Source organism: Crassostrea angulata, chromosome 1 (genome assembly GCF_025612915.1).
Source record: "Crassostrea angulata isolate pt1a10 chromosome 1, ASM2561291v2, whole genome shotgun sequence".
In the NCBI taxonomy this organism is placed as follows: Eukaryota; Metazoa; Mollusca; class Bivalvia; order Ostreida; family Ostreidae; genus Magallana; species Magallana angulata.
Genome location: NC_069111.1, coordinates 38,628,718 through 38,650,585, shown reverse-complemented (window position 1 = coordinate 38,650,585; position 21,868 = coordinate 38,628,718). Strand labels below are relative to the sequence as shown.

General features: G+C 33.2%; 1 protein-coding gene and 1 long non-coding RNA gene across 2 annotated transcripts; one reads left to right on the top strand and one right to left on the bottom strand.

Moving 5' to 3' along the window:
• Positions 1-1,813: 1,813 nt before the first annotated feature.
• LOC128193248 (uncharacterized) lies at positions 1,814-3,829 on the bottom strand. Its single transcript, XR_008244608.1, has 2 exons — positions 3,578-3,829; positions 1,814-2,254 (listed from the first exon to the last, which is right to left on the bottom strand). It is a non-coding gene; the product is annotated as an uncharacterized LOC128193248 (long non-coding RNA).
• Positions 3,830-8,580: 4,751 nt separating this feature from the next.
• Positions 8,581-20,876, top strand: LOC128187214 (uncharacterized). The gene is made up of 9 exons (XM_052857493.1): positions 8,581-8,717; positions 10,164-10,375; positions 10,752-10,953; positions 11,646-11,846; positions 13,201-13,308; positions 13,552-13,755; positions 14,165-14,306; positions 17,884-18,050; positions 18,550-20,876. The coding sequence occupies exons 2-9, from the start codon at positions 10,166-10,168 to the stop codon at positions 18,654-18,656; spliced, it is 1,341 nt and encodes a 446-aa protein (XP_052713453.1). The 5' UTR covers positions 8,581-8,717; positions 10,164-10,165; the 3' UTR covers positions 18,657-20,876.
• The last annotated feature ends 992 nt before the right edge of the window (positions 20,877-21,868 follow it).

Genomic DNA, 21,868 nt, shown 5'->3' with positions numbered 1-21,868 from the left:
TGAATCCTGCTGAAATAAAACAGTCAAACATAATAGTAAACGACACGAACAAAAATTCTCAACACTGAAATACATGGGTAAACTGCATCAGTCATTGTTTTAGGACTTCCCCTAATAGTTGTTACACGAATCCGAGATCCACACCTCAAAATTCTATTTTCGAATCAAGCTCGGGTCTTTTCACCCCCCTCCAGACAAAAACACGCGTCAATATTTCAAATGACCTCGCACTGTTACCAAACCTAAATAGTCAGACATCTTACACTTTGTTTTTCATCTCATACAAAAACTTCTCCCGGGCGAAAACGCCCCAAATTCAAACACAAATTCGGGAATTATTTCGCGTCAGCCATGTTTTGAGACACCTGCAAAGGCTGTGTGTTCTAATCTCGCCGGAGCCAAGATTTGTTCTTTCTCTCTATTTCTTTCTCTGCTTTTTATTTAATTTTCTAACTAAAATAATCAACATAAAAGGGTTGTTGGACTGTAGTACAAGTTGAAAAACACTCTTCAATTAAGATTTAGACAAATACAGTCTTTTATTATTAGGGTCTTCCGTCTTCAGCGGAAGACCCTTCTATTCTTATTGTTATTAGGGTCTTCCGTTTACAAAGGAAGGCCCTCTTTTTTTCTTCGGTTTCTTTTTATTACAGGTTATTAGACCTGTTATTAAGTCAATAGACCTCTTATTTAATATGAAATAAAATGGGACTGGTCCTTAAAATTAAGGATCCTACAGGTGTATAATCCTTCATCCATCGCTCTTTTAGATCACATCTGCATTTCCTGATATGTTTCGTTGATGAAGATAAAAGGCAAGGTCATTTCCTCTTCTAAAAATCGGACGGAAGACCTCCTCGTTGCTCGCAACGAGATCGTGTCTAGTTTATTATTATTATTTATTTTATTTTTTAAAAATAATCGTGTTTACTCATTTTGATCTCGTATGAAACTTCATGCACATACATGCAATAGTAAAGACAGATATACATCAATTTATTATGTGCAAGTTTATATAACTGTTACATCCAGAATAATTAAAGTTCAAGATCAAAGTTCCCATAAAAATTAAATAAGTCTCTAAACTTATGATAGAACACAAAAATAGTCTTTATTTATTTTTCTCAATATAGAACAGTGTTTAATCCGCGCTAAAAGTTCCGCAGTCAGTCGCGAATTTTCGATTATCTCGACGTTCTTGTGTAATAATTGACAATTCGATTGAAACACAGGACTTTTTTTTGGAGGTAGGGCGATGGAGTTATGGTTCTCCTACTTTGATAAAATGTACGCCTGATCAAAGAAGTGTTGCGTTAACTTGCTTGTATGATGCAAAAGTTACAGATTATTCACAAAATGTTCGCGTTTATTTTAGGAATGAGGTATTATTATTTGAGGTTTTTGAGCTGATCAAATACGATCGGGGTGATCAAATCCACCAAAGCTGGAAAAGCTTTATCATAATAATATATCAACTCATAATATTCAAAGAATGATTCCTTATAACATACGTTTATATAATTTTCATGTATTATTCCATTAAATATTCAAATCAATGACATATTTACGTTGTTTCATTTGGTATAATTAGGCAATACCTTGCATCCAAACCACGGCGTTGATGAAATATATTGGACGATAGGTAACAAAATCGATTCTTGGTGTTATTACCGAGAAAGACACTGGCGATTCAAAAGTCAGAAAATGGGCCTTTCTGTCCATTCAATGCCATCCTTTATATTACATGTCTGATTTCTTTGATATTTAATTAATTTATTTCCTTACTTTTTTACTTTGAAATATTCTTTTAATGTAATATTTTCATAGATTTATTTCAACTGATATAAAGGACAACACATGAAAATGATAAATGTACATCAATAAAGCCATTTGTGGTCATTTCTGTCTGTTTGAACCGTTCTTCAATTTTCTCATTATTTCCCAAACCGGTACAACATGCCTCGAATTTTCGATTTGCTGAATCGCGAATATCTATCTTTGATGAATTTCTCATAACTCTTATCGCATTTGCATGGTCTCTCCTCCTTTATTTGAATATCGTTGAGGTCTGGAAATTCATGCTGGAGTGGTTCTAGTTCATTCTGCTGAGGAATGCCCCCAAGTTGGCTGTTACCATCTCTATAATGAAGAGACCGGAACAAAGACAACTGAAAGTGTCCGGAACCATTGGGTCTGGTATTAACAGAATGTACTGTCAGGCACAATATGATGGCAAATGCGCAACACTTCATCTCTGCAAAAAAAATTAGAATGCTTTGAAAGAGAGGGACTACTTCGACAACTTCAAGATATTAAGAGAGACTTAGATCAAGATTTTATTTCTTTTTTTTTTCTTTTTTCGTTTGTATGAGATGGTACATGTACGTTTGCGCATTTTTTAAATATTTGTATACAAATAATGTAAAGGATTAAATCATAATTATTTTTACTAAACTATTCGTGACAATCAAGGTAAACTGATTCAATGTGTTCATAAATGATATCATCAACGAAAGAAAGCAAGATTTCATTGAATCTTATACCAGTGAAACACATATAACTCTGAAGTTTGCTTATGACGCACTATTTGACTTTTGACAAATCATTAAAAATATTCATATTAATCATTCTAAATGGTAAAATATTAAAATTAAAAGCTCAAATTGTGTCCAAGTTGTTCTTTAGAGAGCTCTTACATGCAAGAAGAACAACAGTTTTCCATTAAATAATCGAGACCTTACATGCCTTGTATGGATGATGGACTCGTGTGGAAATCTCTCATATCCATGCCTTTTATGATTTTGGCTTATGTAATATCAAAGATGGAATATTTGCTTAAAGTTTATTCTATTATACCACAGGAAAATATGATGGCTGGTTATAGTTTTTTTAAACAAAAGTCTAAACTCTGACAAATTGTTTGATTTTTTTTTAGGAAACTTTAACTTAATCTAATTTTAAAAAAAAGGAATAATAAATTAAATTTTTAAAAAAAACCCCAGATTATTATAAACTTCTCTAAATCTTCTTGTAATTCAATACATCCTTCCGTGTATCCGTATATAGTACCATTTTCTCATTTTCGATCATTTGAAACAACTTTTACTCTAAATTTGTCAACATGTCATTGGCATATTTATCGTTTTGCATAATGATAAATTTGACAGCTACATAGATTCAGAAGAAGAGTATAAAATCATTGTTTATAAGTACATACATGTAGCAAGGTCATATATACAATGTATATATATTTATTATTTTTTTTACCGAAGTACAAGGTTTTCTCATACAATAATACATGTATGAAGCGCGGTTTCGTAAAAGTTTATTCACGTAAATTTAATAATTTTTCGTACAATAGAGTTCTAAATAAGAAAAATCATACTCAGTCATATACTAGAACTGACGTGTATATAATATCATAGATGTTTTTTTTCAGGGATTTTGAGAATTATAGCCATGTACAAATGTAGCTTACATAGACATTGCCTACTGCCTAGTTTATATATATATATATATGTGTGTGTTCAAATCAAACGACTGTATATTACTTTCTAAATCATAAAACGCAGCTTACCTATAGTTATCCGTAGATCGATGTTTCAATATTCGAATCAAAGAAGAAATTCAAATATATAGCTGATGAAACTTTATCCAAACGGGGACTTATGGGTAGCCAAACGCCTTCATATTATTCCTGTAACAAAGAATTGTCAAATTCTAACACCAGGGTAGGAGAGAGTGTTAGACTCGGAGGTTTGCGGCTATGACAATGCATCTACCACTGAATCTGTTGTGTGAATGCCGGTGGAAACCAGCACGTTCTCGCATTAGTTCTATGGTAATTGTGATATTTATCGACTTAAAGGCAACTTAAATCATTTGTGATCTTCAGGTTGCATTTTTGGAGGGAGTAAACGATGATCTAACTGTCACTGACGACATATGGTGTAATTAGGTAGTTGTCTCTCGATATCTGTTTTGTCAATGACGACTGCATGTGGTAGTTATTTGAGCACGTGCAAAAAGAAACAACCTGAGCTTTAAACAAGTGCATATTACAATGTATGTGTTTTCAGTCCGTGCAGTCCGTGGAGTTCATGTACTCGATGAACACGTACATGGCCATGATTTTATGAATCACAAAATAATCCACGCAAAATCAACATCAAAAATTAAAAATAAAAATATATATCAATGATGAGTCATGTTTTAAATCTTTGAATTTTACCGGTTGAGTGTAAATTCAATTTACAAATTAAAAGTTCAAAATTTACCACATGACAGATGGATTTACTGTTTAAGCCTGTCGTTCCCTAGAGAACATAGGCCATCTAAGACCCGATCGAACACGGTTCTGCGTCAAAATCGCCCCCACTCCATAAGATTATTTTGGGAAGCTGCATTGTGATGAAACAAATAGTTTTCTGACCGCATACGTTAACTAAACGCTAAAGGAGATGTTACCAAGTTATTTTTTTACCGATGCATCCGTTATTGTTCCGTAAAGTTAACGGACCCGTTATTTTACGGATGCTTTGTGAATAAAGTCGCAGGTCTCTCTCTCTCTCTCTCTCTCTCTCTCTCTCTCTCTCTCTCTCTCTCACACACACACACATAGAACAAAACAAAATTTCAAGCACGTTTCTTATGGTAAACTCTCTCTCTCTTTCTCTCTCTCTCTCTCTCTCTCTCTCTCTCGTTCCAGGACAGGGCGTGCCGTGTGGTGCCTGGATGGTGGTTTCCGTATGGTGTGTCCAATCCAGACCCATTTCTTCTGTCGATGTGCATATCTGTTGGTCTCTCTCTCTCTCTCTCTCTCTCTCTCTCTCTCTCTCTCTCTCTCTCTCTCTCTCTCTCTCTCTCTCTCTCTCTCGTTCCAGGACAGGACGTGCCGTGTGGTGCCTCGATGGTGGTTTTCGTATGGTGTGTCCAATCCAGACCCATTTCTTCTGTCGATGTGCATATCTGTTGGTCTCTCTCTCTCTCTCTCTCTCTCTCTCTCTCTCTCTCTTCGTTCCAGGACAGGACGTGCCGTGTGGTGCCTGGATGGTGGTTTCCGTATGGTGTGTCCAGTCCAGACCCATTTCTTCTGTCGATGTGCATATCTGTCTCTCTCTCTCTCTCTCTCTCTCTCTCTCTCTCTCTCTCTCTCTCTCTCTCTCTCTCACACACACACACACACACACACACACACACACACACACACACACACACACACACACACACACACACACACACACACACACACACACACACAATGTAAATTCTTTATTGGTGATCGTTATTACGAATTTAACAAGAAGGCGTTATGATACTTTTTTTTCCAAATTAGGGCGTTATAATGTGCTACAACGCCTTTTTCGCGTTTAAAAGCCTTTTGGAAAGATTATATAATGCCTGTTTCGCGTAAAATAATGCCTACTGAGAAGGCGTTCTTATGCCGGTTTTTTTGTAGAAAAATACTAAATGTAGGTGTTAAGAAAATAAGGAATAATAATATGGTGTGTTTTCAACTCGGTAGGCACCCTCTTCAGATTAGAAGAAAATTAAGAACTGTTCAAATGTTAAAGCTTATCATTATTGTATTTTAAAAGACTGTTACGAGAATATGAGTGTAAGCAATGATATTTGGATTGTAAGTATAAAAGCCTCTAGCCAGAATATATGGCTGATGGTGCACTTGTACATTTGTAAGTATTTTTGGTTTTTATTCAACATTATGTACCATGTACCATATGTTTTCTGTTAGACACGTTCTCTTTAAAATATTTTATCCATATTTTTAAAAATATGAACAAAAATGGGTTGTTTTTTGTACGTCTTATCAATATTAATGGATATGATTTATTGGATTGGATATTGATGTCATGCATTCATCAATACGAAAATTTCACCTACACACTGTATTACTTGCAACCAAAGCAGAGTTTCATTTTTCTCATAAAAATCGTATAAAATTATTATGAGTTTATATCTTTCCTTGAACAATAAAATCATGTGTTACAAAAATGATACTGTAATGGCCATTTTAGAGATTTTTTACAAGCGGCGGATTTTACTTTTTCAAGAATTTGTCATTAATTAGGTCATTAATGTTAACTTTTGTCATTGTTTATATTACGCTGTGTTTTGTCCCATGTATTTTTTTTTATTACACATCACTTTATATGATATCCCGCGTAAGCGCAGTAATTGATTTTAGAAATGGAAATGTACAAAATCATTAGCGGTTAATATGATCAGATATATATTATGATAATGACCTGTTCATGTTAATTGATAAATCTAAATAATACATTACCTTTCTGATGGTTCAAACCAGAATTTGTCACAAAAGATCACAATTCCAGAAAAGGGGGTAGGGTTGATTCCTATTGTAGTATCTCTCTTAAATGCCAAGATAGTTTCAATGAAAACTTTAAAAGTTATAATGCACATGCTAAGGTTGAAATATTAAATTTTTAAAAAAATTCATTGACAACTTTTTATGTGCCATTACATTTTGTTCAAATTTAGAATCAAAAACTTCAAAATTTAAATGCTGATTTCAGCAATATATTGATAAATTTATGATATTGCTATGTAAAAAAGCATATTTCGTGAACAATTTTGATTTTTTTTTTATGTTCTCAAAATTAATGAATATAGTTTGCAAATAAATTTCATCAATGACCTTTTCAGAATGAACAATGTATGGATGCCGTTTGATTTCTGTCCTCACATATTTCAAATATTTTAAATCATTTATGCATACATTAATGAACATATTATTTATTCATTACATTTTTTTTTATTAATGCAGCATATTCTAAATAGCAATATATCGTAAATCTACACCATGTATAAGGCAAAAATTATGGCATGAGTGGTTTGATGTTATCAGGTGTAGTGCATAAACGCCAAATAAATGCAGACTGAAAAAAATGTATTAATAACCTTATAAAAAATGTATTGCATGTGAAATGTTTCATCTTGACCTCTCTAAAAATGATTGACCACCGTAAATGACCAAAGGGCCCGCATGTCAAAGATATCGATGTTAACGGTGCATCCGGGAAAATCCCCAACTACCCAAACTCCGTTACAATATTAAGCAGAAAACATTCCGCGTTTCTCTGTAAATTATTTTTTGCGGTTTTTTATGTTTTTATCATTTGCAATCACTAAATCTAATCTAAAACGTTATAATTTATAAAATTATTAACAAAAATATTTTTATTATTATTCAAATAAGATCTCTGAATACGACGTTTTTCACACGTGCTATCATAACTTATGAACCTAACTCCGTAGTACGTCACCCACATGATCTGTGACAATATCGGGAAAGAAAAAACTGATATCGTAAGTAAGGTAAGAAAGTAATAGTTTATTATAGTGACATTGTGCATGACATTTATATTATATAAGGTACATGTCAGATAATTGTAATTTGCACCCGGTCCCTTGGACCTATAATTATAAGTCACTTTATTTCCAATTATAACTTTATACATGCATGATTTCAAATTTTAACCTTTGGACATTGATAAATTACTTTTCTGATGTACAATATTTTAACACGTTTACTTTTGAATATTATTTTTCCTGATCTGATATGCAGAGTTTATAAATCTAGCAGTTTGTAATGGGTAATTGTTGATCAATGAAACAAATAAATATTGACTATTATCATTATTATCAAATTCTTCGAAATTCACCATATGGAAATATTTCTGTCGTAGATTTTTATATAAAGTGCAATATAAAAGAAAATTTTTTCATCTTCAATACACTGTTCTGAACAGAATAAACAAAGACGGCCACAGATACGTTCATTACGAAAACGTCAAGTCTCAATACAGATCGGTAGAGTTCCACATCTGCAAAAGCTGATCTCTCGCATTCGTTAATTTCGACTCATATCATTACGCTCAGGCACGTAGCATCGATTTTGAAAGGGGGGGGGGTGCAGACTCATCCAAAAAATCTTGACCAAAAAAAAAAAAAAAAAAAAAAAAAGGCTGTTTCCCGAAATCTTCAAAATCCTAATCCGGGGGGGGGGGGGGGGGCTGATGTAGATCTATATATAACTTCGATTTCTCTCATTTCTATTCCAATTTTTTACATACTCCCAAAAAATTTGGGGGGCCAACTCCATGATAATTCAATTTTTACTATGTAAATTTAAGAAAATTATTTGGGCCGAGAAAAGGGGGGGGGGGGGCGGCAGCCCCCCCCCCCCCCCACCCCCGATACTACATGCCTGACGCTTTAGTTCAAAATTGTTTAGTTCGATAAAAAATATGTCACAACATGGAGGTGTCCCATACCAGGGACGTATATACTAACATATTATACTACCCTGTCCCATATTGTCTGTATAGATTTTTCTCTGTTGTTAGGTTATTCCTATTGTTACCAATCCCTCGTAATAATCCAATAATCTCATTGCGGTAGTCCCCATGAATCCATTCCCCTCCAAAGCAAAATCCCTTTATAAATTGTTGTCAATAACATGCCTGATTTTTTTTTTTTTATAAAATTGAGAATCTCGGCTCGGCATATGTTTATTACTCACTTTACCTTTTTCGTTATGTAATTCTTTTACCGTAATCTTTAGAATGGCGGCTTTTATCATGTTTACATAGCATGAGAGCTTCTGCTGATAAAACACACAGAAAAAAAAATCAGACAGTGTCAGTAGGCCTAGTTTGATTGTGCAGCTGACTGAGGTAGGTCTAAAACTTTTTCGTATAAATTGCATGTTGTACTAACAACCCGTATGTTACCTCTTGAAATTTGTCAAGACATTTACCAGTTTACATTTGAAAGGCGTTAAATAATGAAATCACCCACCTGTATCCAAGACTGTCATCATATCTCGCGGAGGCTCTTGTTTATTTGATATATTAAATTACCAATTCCTAGATCAAGATTGTGTTTAAGAGGCTACATAAAGATATTTGAAAAAAATGCTTCGTTATTTTAAAATTATAGCCTAGTCTTAGCTAAGAGTAAGTGAAACAAACTCCTTAACAGATATTTTCTATTTCTAAACAATGTTAGAACTCGCATATCACGATAGCAAATTTGACAGGAAGCATAGAACTGTAGAGTGCCTACCAATTTAATTGTTTTAGGAGTTTTATACATGTATTTATATATGGAAATGCATCATGCATGAATTTTTGTAGTCTTATGGAATAGAACTTTGCAACTCAATTGCTTCATCTGAAAGTTCATGCATTATCATCATTTTACTCTTCCAGACTTCCATTCACACTTTTTTATCTACTCTCTGAAATTGAAAATCATGTGAAGTTCATTATCAGTTGTAATAAAGTAGTTGGCAAACCTGATTTACTTGATATATGGCAAATCAAAGATTAATTCTCAAAGTTCAAGGATATGTTCTAAAACTTGCACCATATGCATGCATGCAACCAGTTCAAATATAAGAACATGGAGAAGTACATTATACCCTGTCCCAATTAGATATTAATGTAGCATATATGATTTTTCTTTAATTATTGGATACTTATTAAAATATGTTATTATACCTTAAAATTCAAAGAATGTTCCCTCAATACAATTCCCAAGATTTTCCCTTTAAAACGCCCCCTTTAACTTATCAGCCAAAAATAAAATGTCGACGGGATTTTGCATATATAAGTGCAGCATGTGCAAATGAAATAAACATGATGAAAGTTCTCGCTCATCTTCACTAGCCAAGGGTGACGATCCACGCTGTTTCTCTATTCACCCTTTGCATATTTATTACTAGGATAATTCTGAAAAACTGCACAAGATATCCCAGGTATATCTGAATGGTGTACATGTATAAACATGATAAATGTAAACATCTTCCATCATAAATCTCTGTAATAAAATTTGTTTTCATTCCTGTGAGTTTTTCAAGGTGAAACAGATGATGTGTCATTAGATAAATCTTGGATTTTCAATCCCTTTAATGCCTATTTCAATTGCACTTAATCGACAGGTTTGTACATTTCATCTTAAAAATTGTGTCAAAGTGACAGAAACAATGATTTGAGCTAGACTTTAATTATATATTAAATAGAAGAACAGAGTAACAATCCAAAATACTACTATTTATGTAATTGTCACATGAGATATCGGATTCATCAATGACTGAATGTGTAATTTTTTTTCTCCAGATATGCTGTATAGAAGACTTGTTACATTTCGCCATGCAGTGGGTAGCTCCCTCAGCCTGGTCAGATGTAGTTCAGGGGGACAGTACAAGGATGTCCAGCTGCCTGACTATAACACCTCTGTAGAGGTGGATAGTCACCGCCTCTCGCGCCCCCAAAAACCCCCACCCACCCTTCAGTGGGAGGGACTAAAGGACTTAGAAGAGAGAACTAAGGTATTCCTTTTTCTGATTTAGTATTCATATGGTCGAACGCATGGCCAGTCTTGCATATACTAACTGTAGATTCCTAATTAATATCCATGTAAAATCCCGAGAAGCACCTTTCGCAGATTTTAAAATCTGCCAGTATTTTTTGAGATCTGAAAACTACATGTATAAGAAATGAGGATAAAAGTTCTGCGTTCGTGATTTTATATTCTCACCATTTGATTCAAAAGAGTGGGATTGCAGAATTAAGTACTCATGTTTATACATAAGGAATTTAATTTGTGTGGGAATTAAAAGGCACAGATAGAGGTTGATGGTTTAGTATTATTAAGTAATATCTAACATGGAATAATTTTCCTTACCTTGAAGGTTTTTCTTTCAGGGTTCCCTCATCCCTGAGACACTGAAAGAGATGGAAGAGGATGAAAACTTTAAACTAACAGCAGCTAAACTGAAGGAAATGGGACAGAAGAAGATGACACGAGAGGAACGAAAGCGCAGACAGAGAGCCCTGTCAAACCTTGATATTCCAAATTTTGAAACTTTCTGGAAGGTTAAAAGGGCAGAAAATGTAGAAGGGATGGGTGAGTACATATGAACTTGTTTGTCAAAAATAATTGTGCATCATTATATATCAACAATTACTATATATATTTTTTGTGGAAATTGTCCAGATCAACTTAAATATGTGAGAGGCCTTTCGAAACTTGTATGAGCTAAAGGTGCCCACATTTTTAAATGTCCATGTACACATAATACATGTATACATTGAGCAGTGGATCATTTGTTTCAGCAATTTACAAAAAAGACCTCTGATGGAACAAATATTCATTCTTTTGTTGAAAAAAACAATTACCGGTATGCAGAAAATTTTGGTTGTGTTTTTGATTAGCAGATGAAATTAACTTGGTTCAGTAGTCTGTGAATCATTCAAAATCAACCTAATTGTTTCATTTTAACTAAGAAATACAGATAGAGGATTGTTTTTTGTTTTTATAGTTTGTGAAAATATAAGGTTTACTTTTTTATCATCATTTATGTAATTAAAACTTTGTACATGTACCTCAAAAGGTTTTATATATATACCTCAACCAGTTATAAACAGTTGAGCATTATAAAAAAAGGGAAAGGGTACAAAAATTGTCTTATTGATAAAATTTTTAAAAAGATGTTTGCATATAAAAATAATAAAAGGAAATATTTTTTGGCATTTGGCACATATGTGATGGTGCTTGGTAAGGAAAATCTTTGATTTTTTCTTATATTCTATTCATAGAAACAGAAATAAAAGATTCTCTAAGGAAAAAGACAATAGAGATCCTCCAAGCCAACATAGGACTGTACTGTAATCAGGCCTGTAATCACTGCTTCGTGGAGTCGTCTCCAAAGAGGAAGGAGATGATGCTTCAACAAACGGCGGAGAGGTGTCTGCTTATCCTCCAGAATAGTCCCTCCATCCACACCCTGGACCTCACAGGTAGGGCGAAAGCTGGAACAGTAAACCACACTAATACATGTAGCAACAATCACCTTACAGCTACTCCAGTTCTACATGTACAGCTTACTCCACTTATATTGAACTCGCTTATTTTGAAATTCCGCTTATTTTGAAATAGAAATAAATCCCCAGTTTTTACCTCTCATATTCTTTGCATTGATTTCACGGATATAATGAAATCGGTTATTTTGAAATATCGCTTATATTGAAGCCACTGATCGGTCCCCAAAGGTGATAATTAGTTGTTTTTATAACGGTTATATTGAAGTTCTTCCTGGCGGCTGTCATCACGGTTGGTGACAGTAATTATGCCAGACTGACCGGTTGATATACAAAGGTGTGAATTGATAAGTTCTCTTCATGTGTGTTTTTATACTTTTATCAAAAAGTGAAATTTATTCACTGTTTAATTTTTTGTTTTTACGAATACGGATGTATTGAGGCTAGACGTAATATGGAAACCCCACGGAAAAGAAATGCCTTATCTCCGGACGCTAAATACAAACTAGTTATGGCTATTGATGAAAGAACAAAGCCTAAATTCGAAATAGCTAAGGATTTTGAGATAATCGCGTGTACACTTACGATGATATACAAGCAGCGTTCAGCAATATTTGAAGCGTTTGAGGGTGGTGATTTTTCTCTAACTTTTTTTTAAAACGTAAAAGAATGCGATCCGAGGTTATGATTAGGTTTAAGATAGTAACAAAACAAAACTTACAAAACTTTCGGATATAATTTTAATCAAACTTTCAAGGAATAATGTTCCATGTAATCCGTTTATTGTAATAGATAAATAATGATCTAATAATTTGTTCGGGTTTGGTTTTCTATGCTTACATCGGGATTGAACTTTCAAAAATGGCTGCTTCACGTCAGTGAATTTCGCTTATATTGAAATACGGATATATTGAAATAATTTGCATGGTCCCCTGAATTTCAATATATATCCGGAGTAGGCTGTAGTTGCATTAACTGCCCTTATCTTAAAATTGTATAAAACCCTAACGCTAATAATCAAATGTTGACAGCTTGATCATGTATGAAATAAATGGGATAATGTTGTATTTTAAAAAGTGATGGGAGTAATGATGACGGACCAGACTGAGATTCAAACCCTGGCCTCCCGAATACCTAGTCAGATAATGATATGGGAGAATTACTAGTAACAAGTTGTGCTTATTTAGTGTGGCCATTAAATTTAAATGTGTGCTGTCACTGAAATAATTAAGTCACTTTCAGTACCCACCATTTGTTGCTTACAAGTAGATAGTATCAACCTATATTTATTATAAAGATTCTGTCTCTAAAAGCTGGTATTTTTGTTTTGAAGGAGGTGCCCCAGAGCTGTGTGACCAGTTTAGATTCCTTGTCCGTGGTGCCAAAGAACTGGGAAAGAAAATCATAGTGCGAAGTAATCTGACATCACACTTAGAACCAGGTTAGAGTGTGAACCAACCAATGGTCACATATCACAGTTAAATGCTCTTGTATAATGTATATACTGTACATGGGCTGTATTTATATGGAGTGGTTTCGTTGTTTCCTGCAAATTGTTCGAAGACATTAGTACCAGTAGTTATCTATCTTTTTTTTTCACTAAAGTCTCTGTTGTCTGTCTTTAATGAAAATTTGATGTAGTCTACATCTCCAGTAGTTGTAATCCCATAATTCCTTTTCCTAGGACAGGAAGACACAGCTGAGTTTATGAGAGACCATGCTGTGAACGTAGTCGCCTCCCTTCCCTGTTATACAGCAAAGAATGTCAACATGCAACGAGGGAAAGGGGTGTTTGACCGGAGCATTCAGGCACTCCGCAAATTCAACTCGCTTGGATACGCGGAAGAGTCATCTGGTTTAAAGTTGGATCTTGTTTATAATCCTTTGGGTAATTGATGTTCATTTGAATACTACATCTAGTATATACCAGTACATGGAAATATAAGTCAAGAAAAGTCTGATTTAATTATAACAATATTTTTATAGATATTTCAGATCTTCTCTTGAATGTGTTTGTAGTTTGATATTTGATTTTTTATACAGAGACATTTTTATCCTTCTTTTATTTTTGCCCAATTTTCCTATGGTCAATGCTTATTCAAGTTACTTCTGTTAAACCACTGCTGCGTTGAGTGAATTGAAAATGGGCGGAAATCTTTTACATGATCCAAACATGTGTTTATTGCTAAAATTTGTATAAAGGTGCATGTTAGTAATCACAAAATTTTAATAGAAGATCATTGTAAAGAGAATAATATTTGTATGAGTTTTTGACAGCTTTGTCTACATCTCTACAGGCGCCTTCTTGCCCCCACCCCAGGGACAACTAGCAGAAAAGTACCGAGAGGAACTCTGGAATTACTTTGGTATCCAGTTCAATGAGCTGTTCACCATTACCAACATGCCAATCAAAAGATTTGCTGACTTTCTATACAGGAGGTACAGTGTTTTAAAACCTCTAAAAAATATACCAAAAATTTTGAAATGTAAAGATTAAAAACCATTTTTCATTGAAGTAATCAGTTGAATTGGAAATAGATTCAATTAAACAGAAAAACAGATATAATATATTGTATATCCTAACTGCTAATTAATGGAATTAAATCATAGTACCGTAATTGATTAAGTCTCTTGTTTCACTTGTTTCTTAAGATTCCAAGCTTGCGGGTTCATTTCTTGTTTCTAATGCATTTAGTATACATTTAATTGTAGTGAGTAATGTGGTGTAGCTTATATTTAAGATTGTTTTAATTCAGTATGAAAAGTTTTTTTTACAGTTCTGAAAACAAAAAGTTTTTGTGGAAATAAATTGATATCTATATTGAAAAAAATTGTCTTTTTTAACAACTCTGTTACTGGACTAAGGTTGAGATAAGTTACTAAATTGTTTTATAATGTGTAATGACGTACAGAGTATTATTATACCCCCGCAAACGAAGTTTAGGGGGGTATATTGGTTTCACCCTATCCGTCCGTCCGTCTGTCTGTAGACGCAACTTTGTTCCCCCTATAGAATTTTTTATTACTGCATGGTACAGTTTGAAAATTTGTACATATGTTGAACACCATCTGAAAATGTGCACCTGCAATTTTTTTTAAGATCAGACAAGATTTAATGATTTTATGACAGTTTTCATTTTCCTTATTCTATATATTGTACACTAATGTTGAAAAGTAAGGGAGGTAATCCTTACAGATTTTATTAATTAATTAATAGTATTAAAACACTCAAAAATATATTTATATAAATACATCAAGATGGAGGTTTTTGTCCTTATGTCTTAATTAAAAAAAAAATTATTTTTTATAAATATTCTATCAACTGACAATGCAAAGTTTTTGTTTGTCAATGATAAATTCTTGGGAGCTTATAAGAACATCAAAGACAAGTGTGGCTGAATTCTTTTGTCCCAAGGGAGCCATAATCTGAGCCATGGTTCAGATGGAGCATGTGTTTAGGGGATATTGATAATCTGTAAAATGGGTGATGGTTTTGGGGCTATTTTTAAACTGTTTTATGTAAACCAAAAGTTCTATCATCATAAGGAAATAAATAATATCATTATTAATAAAGAAGTTAAACTATTTTTAGAGGTTGTTTAAATTTATTTGTCAAGTAAATTGATGAAGTGACCCTATTGGGCATTAATTTAAATGAAATTCAAAATTACTGATATGATTGTAGTGTTTTGGCAATTTTAAAATTGTTTGTAATATTAAATTTTCTTTTTTACATATTTTTACATAGTATGGTAATTATGGTAATGTTTTGGGAGTTTATTAAACTTAACAAGCTCATCAAAGTAAATCATAGTCCTATGGGATCAATTTTCTGATATGGAGTTCCATTGTGCCATAGGAGAAAGTGAGGAAAATTTGAAACAACTAATTGCATCTGTCAAGACTCTTATTAGAAAGATATTGAAAGTTTTATCAACAGAAGAGCATTGCTTGGCTACTGGTATTTCCATTTACTGCAAAGGGAGGGGTTATTGTCATTTTGTTGGTTTCTCTTTAAAGGAATTAAGTTAAAAAATATATATATCATCAGATACATACATTTGTAAATGTATTACTGTTATAGATATGTATTTACAGTGAAATTCTGACAATTTTGATTTTAATTTTTCTTTGTTAATAATTTTTAGGTCACCTGAGTCACTCAGGTGACCTTTTGCAATTGGTCTTCGTCCGTCGTCGTGCGTCGTGCGTTAACAATTTTACATTTTTAACTTCTTCTTGGAAACTACCAGGCCAATCGTTACCATTTTTGGTGTGAAGCATCTCTATGGTAAGAAGAATCTAAATTGTGAAATTTATGGCTCTACCACCCCTGGGGTGCCACGGGCGGGGCCAAATATGCAAAAAAAGCCAAATTTTCAATAATCTTCTTCTCTACTTCCACACATGTGAGGAAAAAACTGAATGCATGGTTATGATGTCCATGAGGCCCTCTACCAAAATTGTGAAATTTATGGTCCCTGGGTCAGGGGTTCTGGCTCTAGGGTGGGGCCAATATGGCCATATAGTAAAAATGTATTAAAATCTTAGAAAATCTTCTTCTCTACTCCCATATATATTTGTTAAAAACTAAATGCATGGTTATGATGTCCATGAAGCCCTCTACCTTAATTGTGAAATTCATGACCTCTGGGTCAGGGGTTCAGGCTCTAGGGTGGGGCCAATATGGCCAAATAGTAAAAATGTATTAAATCTTAGAAAATCTTCTTCTCTACTATCATATATATTTGTTAAAAACTAAATGCATGATAATGATGTCCATGAAGCCCTCAACCTAAATTGTGAAATTCATGACCCCTTTGTCAGGTGTTCATGCTCTAGGGTGGGGCCAATATGGCCATATAGTAAAAATGTATTAAATCTTAGAAAATCTTCTTCTCTACTCTCATATATATTTGTTAAATACTAAATGCATGATTATGATGTCCATGAAGCCCTCTACCTTAATTGTGAAATTCACGACCCCTCGGTCAGGGGTTCAGGCTCTAGGGTGGGGCCGATATGGCCAAATAGTAAAAATGTATTAAATCTTAGAAAATCTTCTTCTCTACTCCTATATATATTTGTTAAAAACTAAATGCATGATTATGATGTCCATGAGGCTCTCTACTAAAATTGTGAAATTCATGACCCCTTTGTTAGGTGTTCATGCTCTAGGGTGGGGCCAATATGGCCAAATAGTAAAAATGTATTAAATCTAAGAAAATCTTCTTCTCTACTCCCACACATGTGGGCAAAAAACTGAATACATGGTTATGATATCCACAATCTCCTTTACCTAAATTGTGAAATTCATGGCCCCTGGGTCAGGGGTTCAGGACATGGGGGGGGGGGCAATATGGCAATAAAGTGTAAATGCATATAATGTTTAAAAATCTTCTTCTCTATTCTCACCCATCTGTATAAAAAAAATGACTAATAATTATGTTTACCAGGAAGTCCTCTACTGAAATTTTAATTTTCATGTCCCCTGGGGTATGGGTTTTGACTCTAGGGCAGGGCCAAAATGGATGTATAGATGTTAATGCATATAACGTTAAAAAATTATCTTCTTTACTCCCACACACCTGAAAGGAAAACTAAATTCATGATTTTGTAGACCAGATCTTTTAGTTTTTCACCAAAATTATAGGTTTCACAGTTCTTTTTGAATTAAATGTGGTTGTCATTACAAATTTATAATTTTTCTACTCCAGTATGAAACCTAATTAAATAGATGCATATATGAGACTCCATGACAAGTTTGTGTATTGGATATATGCTACTCAGGTGACCGTTAAGGCCAATTGGCCTCTTGTTTTTTATTTACAATTCTAGAATTTTTTTTTGTATGTGTTTCAAACCTTTTTTATTCAATTCAATTATTTGTCCCATTTGAAATTAGCCTTGCGGGGGTATTAGTCCCATTAGGACAGTTCTAGTTGAAGTCTGTTTTGTTCTTTTTTACTTCAGTTTCGCATATTAATTAATATGATTTTCAAAAATTTTGTTACAGGAATGAACTTGAGAGCTACATGGAATTGCTGGTGAGGAACTTCAACATCCATACTGTGGACAACATAATGTGTCGCAACCTGATGAACGTCAACTGGAACGGAAAAATTTATGACTGTGACTTCAACCAGCAGCTGGAGATGGAGATCAGGAAGAATGGCAGTCAAGGTAACCGCTGTGTAGCTCAGGTCCCTATTGTGTTCAAGGCAAAATTAGAAATGCACCGGAATATCTTAATCATGGGGATTAACTGTCTTGTATTATCAACAGTATCATGGTTGGTTAAATAAAATCTGATGTCAAGTTTTAATCTTACAAAGACTAATTGGTCACAATAACCCTTCTGTTTGAAAATGATATTTAAATCGATTTTTAGTCATAAACTATCATTTAATTGCAAAAGAAAAAGTTATAGTTTGAAAATTTAATGTTCTTTAACGTTTAATTTCCCTATATTTCTGTACAGTCAGAACCTTCTTTCAAGAAGGTTCAATATTCTAAAGGTGGGAACATTCATTTTGTTCATTGGTTTTGAAGATTTTGTTTGAAAAGTACAAAAGTGCAAAAATACAAAAGTATTCATATTTATTGATAAATGTTCCATTGTATTTTATATTACTGTTGAGTATCCAGCTTCTTTAATCAGCTTAGATTTTTTATCTTCTAGATCCCATGACAGTGTATGAGATTTCGTCGGCCAAAGAGATGGAGGGTATGCACATACAGACAGACAGTCACTGCTTCGGTTGCACTGCAGGGATGGGCTCCAGCTGACAGGGAACTGTAGTGTAAAGGGCCGAGGCTCTTTATACTTGACCAAGTACAGGCCTGGGACATGACATTATTATTTGATAAAATAAGGACTCATCATTCTGTTGTTCAATGTCAATTTCACACTTGACCTTCATATCATATCGAGTAATGGTACTTCAGAGGGCTCCATGGTCATGGCCATTTTTAGACTGTTTAAAGCAATATGAGCTGCAATTTTCATGCTGAAATTTTTTGTTACAAAAATGTTATTTTCTTTTAAAATTACAAAAGTGCCATGGTTCTTAAATTTGCAGCCTTATTTTTGTGGGAAAAGCCGTTTAGAAGCCTAAATTGAAGCAAAACCGAATTATTGTCGTCCTGTACAAAAATTGATCTGCTATATATTCCTTAGAAGAGAAATCTTTCTTCTGACAAAAATTAATGATTTTTCCAAATCTTATTTATCATAAAAGTTTATGTTACATGCAGCCTTATCATACTAGCAGATTTTTGCAGCAAAATAAAATTCTAAAAAATACAGCTCATATTGCTTTAAATCTCCTGAAAAGAAAAGCTCTGTATAAAGATGTAGGAAAATGATAAATTTTTAAGCTAAAATATTTGGATTTTTTCTGTATTTAATGTTGGTACATGTATATGGCCCAAAATATCTTTAGTTTAAGTTTAAGGCAGATCTGATGGTAAATTTGTTGTCCACTCAGCCTCTTTAAATGTGTTCATTTATTTTATTTTGCCCTGTTGTGAAATCAATGATTTATTATTTTGGCAGGAATCATACTTTTTTTTAAATCTTGTTATACTGGTAAGTATTGCTAGTCAAGTTTATTGTAACATAAATACATGTATATTTCATTTGAATTTTTACTTTAGTCCCAATCTGATGGTGCTTAATTTTTGAAATAACAATATAAATCTAGTCTGTGACATTCAGTCAAAAGATTTGTTGGTTTCAAGACAACACAGTTGATTTTTTAAAGTGTCCTCAATTTTATTCATTCCATCCATATGTGAACAAATGTTCTTTGGATACATATGGCTATATATTAATGATCAGGCCTGTACAAGTTGTGTACACCTACCTTTAATGGGATGCATATGATGAAGACTGCTGCATCAGCCTGTGAAAGGTTGCAGCAGTCTGATGGAAATGTATCCAGAATTTAGGGGCAGGTACCGTACAATGCAGCGTGATTTTTTAAACTTTGTTTTTGTTTTTTCCTATATACATTGTACATACTTTGATTTCAACAATATTCTATGTCATCAGTTTTCATGGATTTAGTAAACCTCACAGTTTTGAGTAGATGTAGATTTGTCGATTTTAATTCCGATAAAATCATCTGTTGTCAAAGATCTTATATTGAGGAGTTTTTTATTTTACGGATTGTCTCAACAACGAAATCCATGACAATTGGTGTTCAGGGAACATTGATGAAAGAATGGTATTTTGTTTTATCATTGTTGATTGATATTCTTAGATGGGGCATCTTTGAATACATATTTTTAATAATTCCATGTATGAATGCTTTCATTTCTGTACATATAAAAAAGATGCTCATTTGTTTATTTTTTGTAATACATATTTTTGTGATCATGATCTTGTTATTATTTAAATAATAATTATTTAAATAAATAGCGAGAAAAACGAAGCATAAAGACTTTTGTTATGATACGTAATGATTGTTTTTTTTTGTTTTGTTTTTTGTTGTTGATGATCTGATTATGTCATCATTGACATGTATAAAATTAAAATATATTATGAGATATACAAACAAAAATTTAGTATTTCTAGTGAGTGCTTCCTCTTAAGTGCTTTTTTGTTGACTTGCTGTTTCAATAATTATGCATAAAAATAAAGAAGTGAATTATAAAATATGACGTGTAAAATGCTATTAATTGTTTCAATCTGTGTCATTTATTCTCAATACGACGCAGTTGCATGTGTAAATCATTGGATAATGATATGATAGGAGAAGTTGGACTATGTATTATAAAATTATCAGAGTTTTATACTTCAAAGTGTCAAATTAAAACACTTCGGATGATTTTTTTTAACTTTGTTGTTAACTTCTTTCTGTATTGATTGTAACGATTGAAGTCATGATCTGTCCAAAGGTCAATCCTGTCATGTTTTGTTACAAATCAGTGACTAATCAATCTGTAGGCCTACTGCTGCATAATTTGCTGACTGAGAAAAGTTTAATAAATATGAAAAAATTCTTCAAATTGACTTTTTGTTTTATTTGAAATGAGTCACACAATATATACAAGTTATTGTTAATAGTCTTTAAAGAAAACAAGATAAAATTACAAGTGAGTTAGTTTCAATTTAAAGAACACATCAGAAGAGGGAACTAGGATGTAACCATTCAATAAAAAATTTAGGTTTTTAGAAAACTTATACCACCTGCAAACCAAGTTTAGGGAGGGGGGAATATAAGAATATTGTCTGTCTGTGCAACCGTGTTCGTTACATATCTTTTTATGGAGGAAAATTGGAAGTTCTTACTTCATAAAAAGATTTTTTATAATTTAACAGTGTTTCAATTTTAACCCATGGTCATTTGGGCAAGTTCAAGGTCACTGGAAGGAATAGTGCAAAATATGTGTCTGGTCCATATCTTTCTAATGAAGAAACATTGGAAGTTCTTACTTCACACAAAGATTGCTTATCAACTTAGAATATGCATTATTTTGACCAAAGATCATTTGGGAAAGTTCATGGTCATTAAATGACAAGGTTCATAATATATGTTTGCCCTATACCTTTTTAATGGAGAAACATTGGAAGTTCCAACTTCACATAAAAATTGCTTATGACCTAAGATTGTATCACTAACTTGACCTAGGGTCAGTTTTGCAAGTTCAAGGCCATTGTTAAAAATGCATTAATCCTTTCTAGATTATATGATTAAATGATAAGAAGCTAAAATTTGACACAACTATTGCTTGTTACCTGTAAATTGTAAATACGTTTAAACCTTGAACTTTGGTCATTTGTGCAAGTTCAAGGTCACTAAGAAAATGGCGCAGCCATTAATTTTTGATAAGGAAATACTTGAGTTACTATATTTCTTAGCGGGGATATCGTTAATTTTGTGAGCCTGCTACCAATACCTCTAGTTTGATTTGAATATATTCGACTACATTTGTACTCATAAATGAATTCAAAGGTTTGAATGAAATGACGGCTAGGATGAATTAACTCATAG

What these genes read in the sequence shown, in the direction of transcription:
- LOC128187214 (XM_052857493.1), top strand. Translation starts at nt 10,166, where the DNA reads ATGCTGTATAGAAGACTTGTTACATTTCGCCATGCAGTGGGTAGCTCC. An exon ending in ACTTAGAAGAGAGAACTAAG is followed by an intron (nt 10,376 to 10,751) that starts GTATTCCTTTTT and finishes TTTTTCTTTCAG; the next exon opens with GGTTCCCTCATCCCTGAGAC. An exon ending in GACATCACACTTAGAACCAG is followed by an intron (nt 13,309 to 13,551) that starts GTTAGAGTGTGA and finishes TCCTTTTCCTAG; the next exon opens with GACAGGAAGACACAGCTGAG.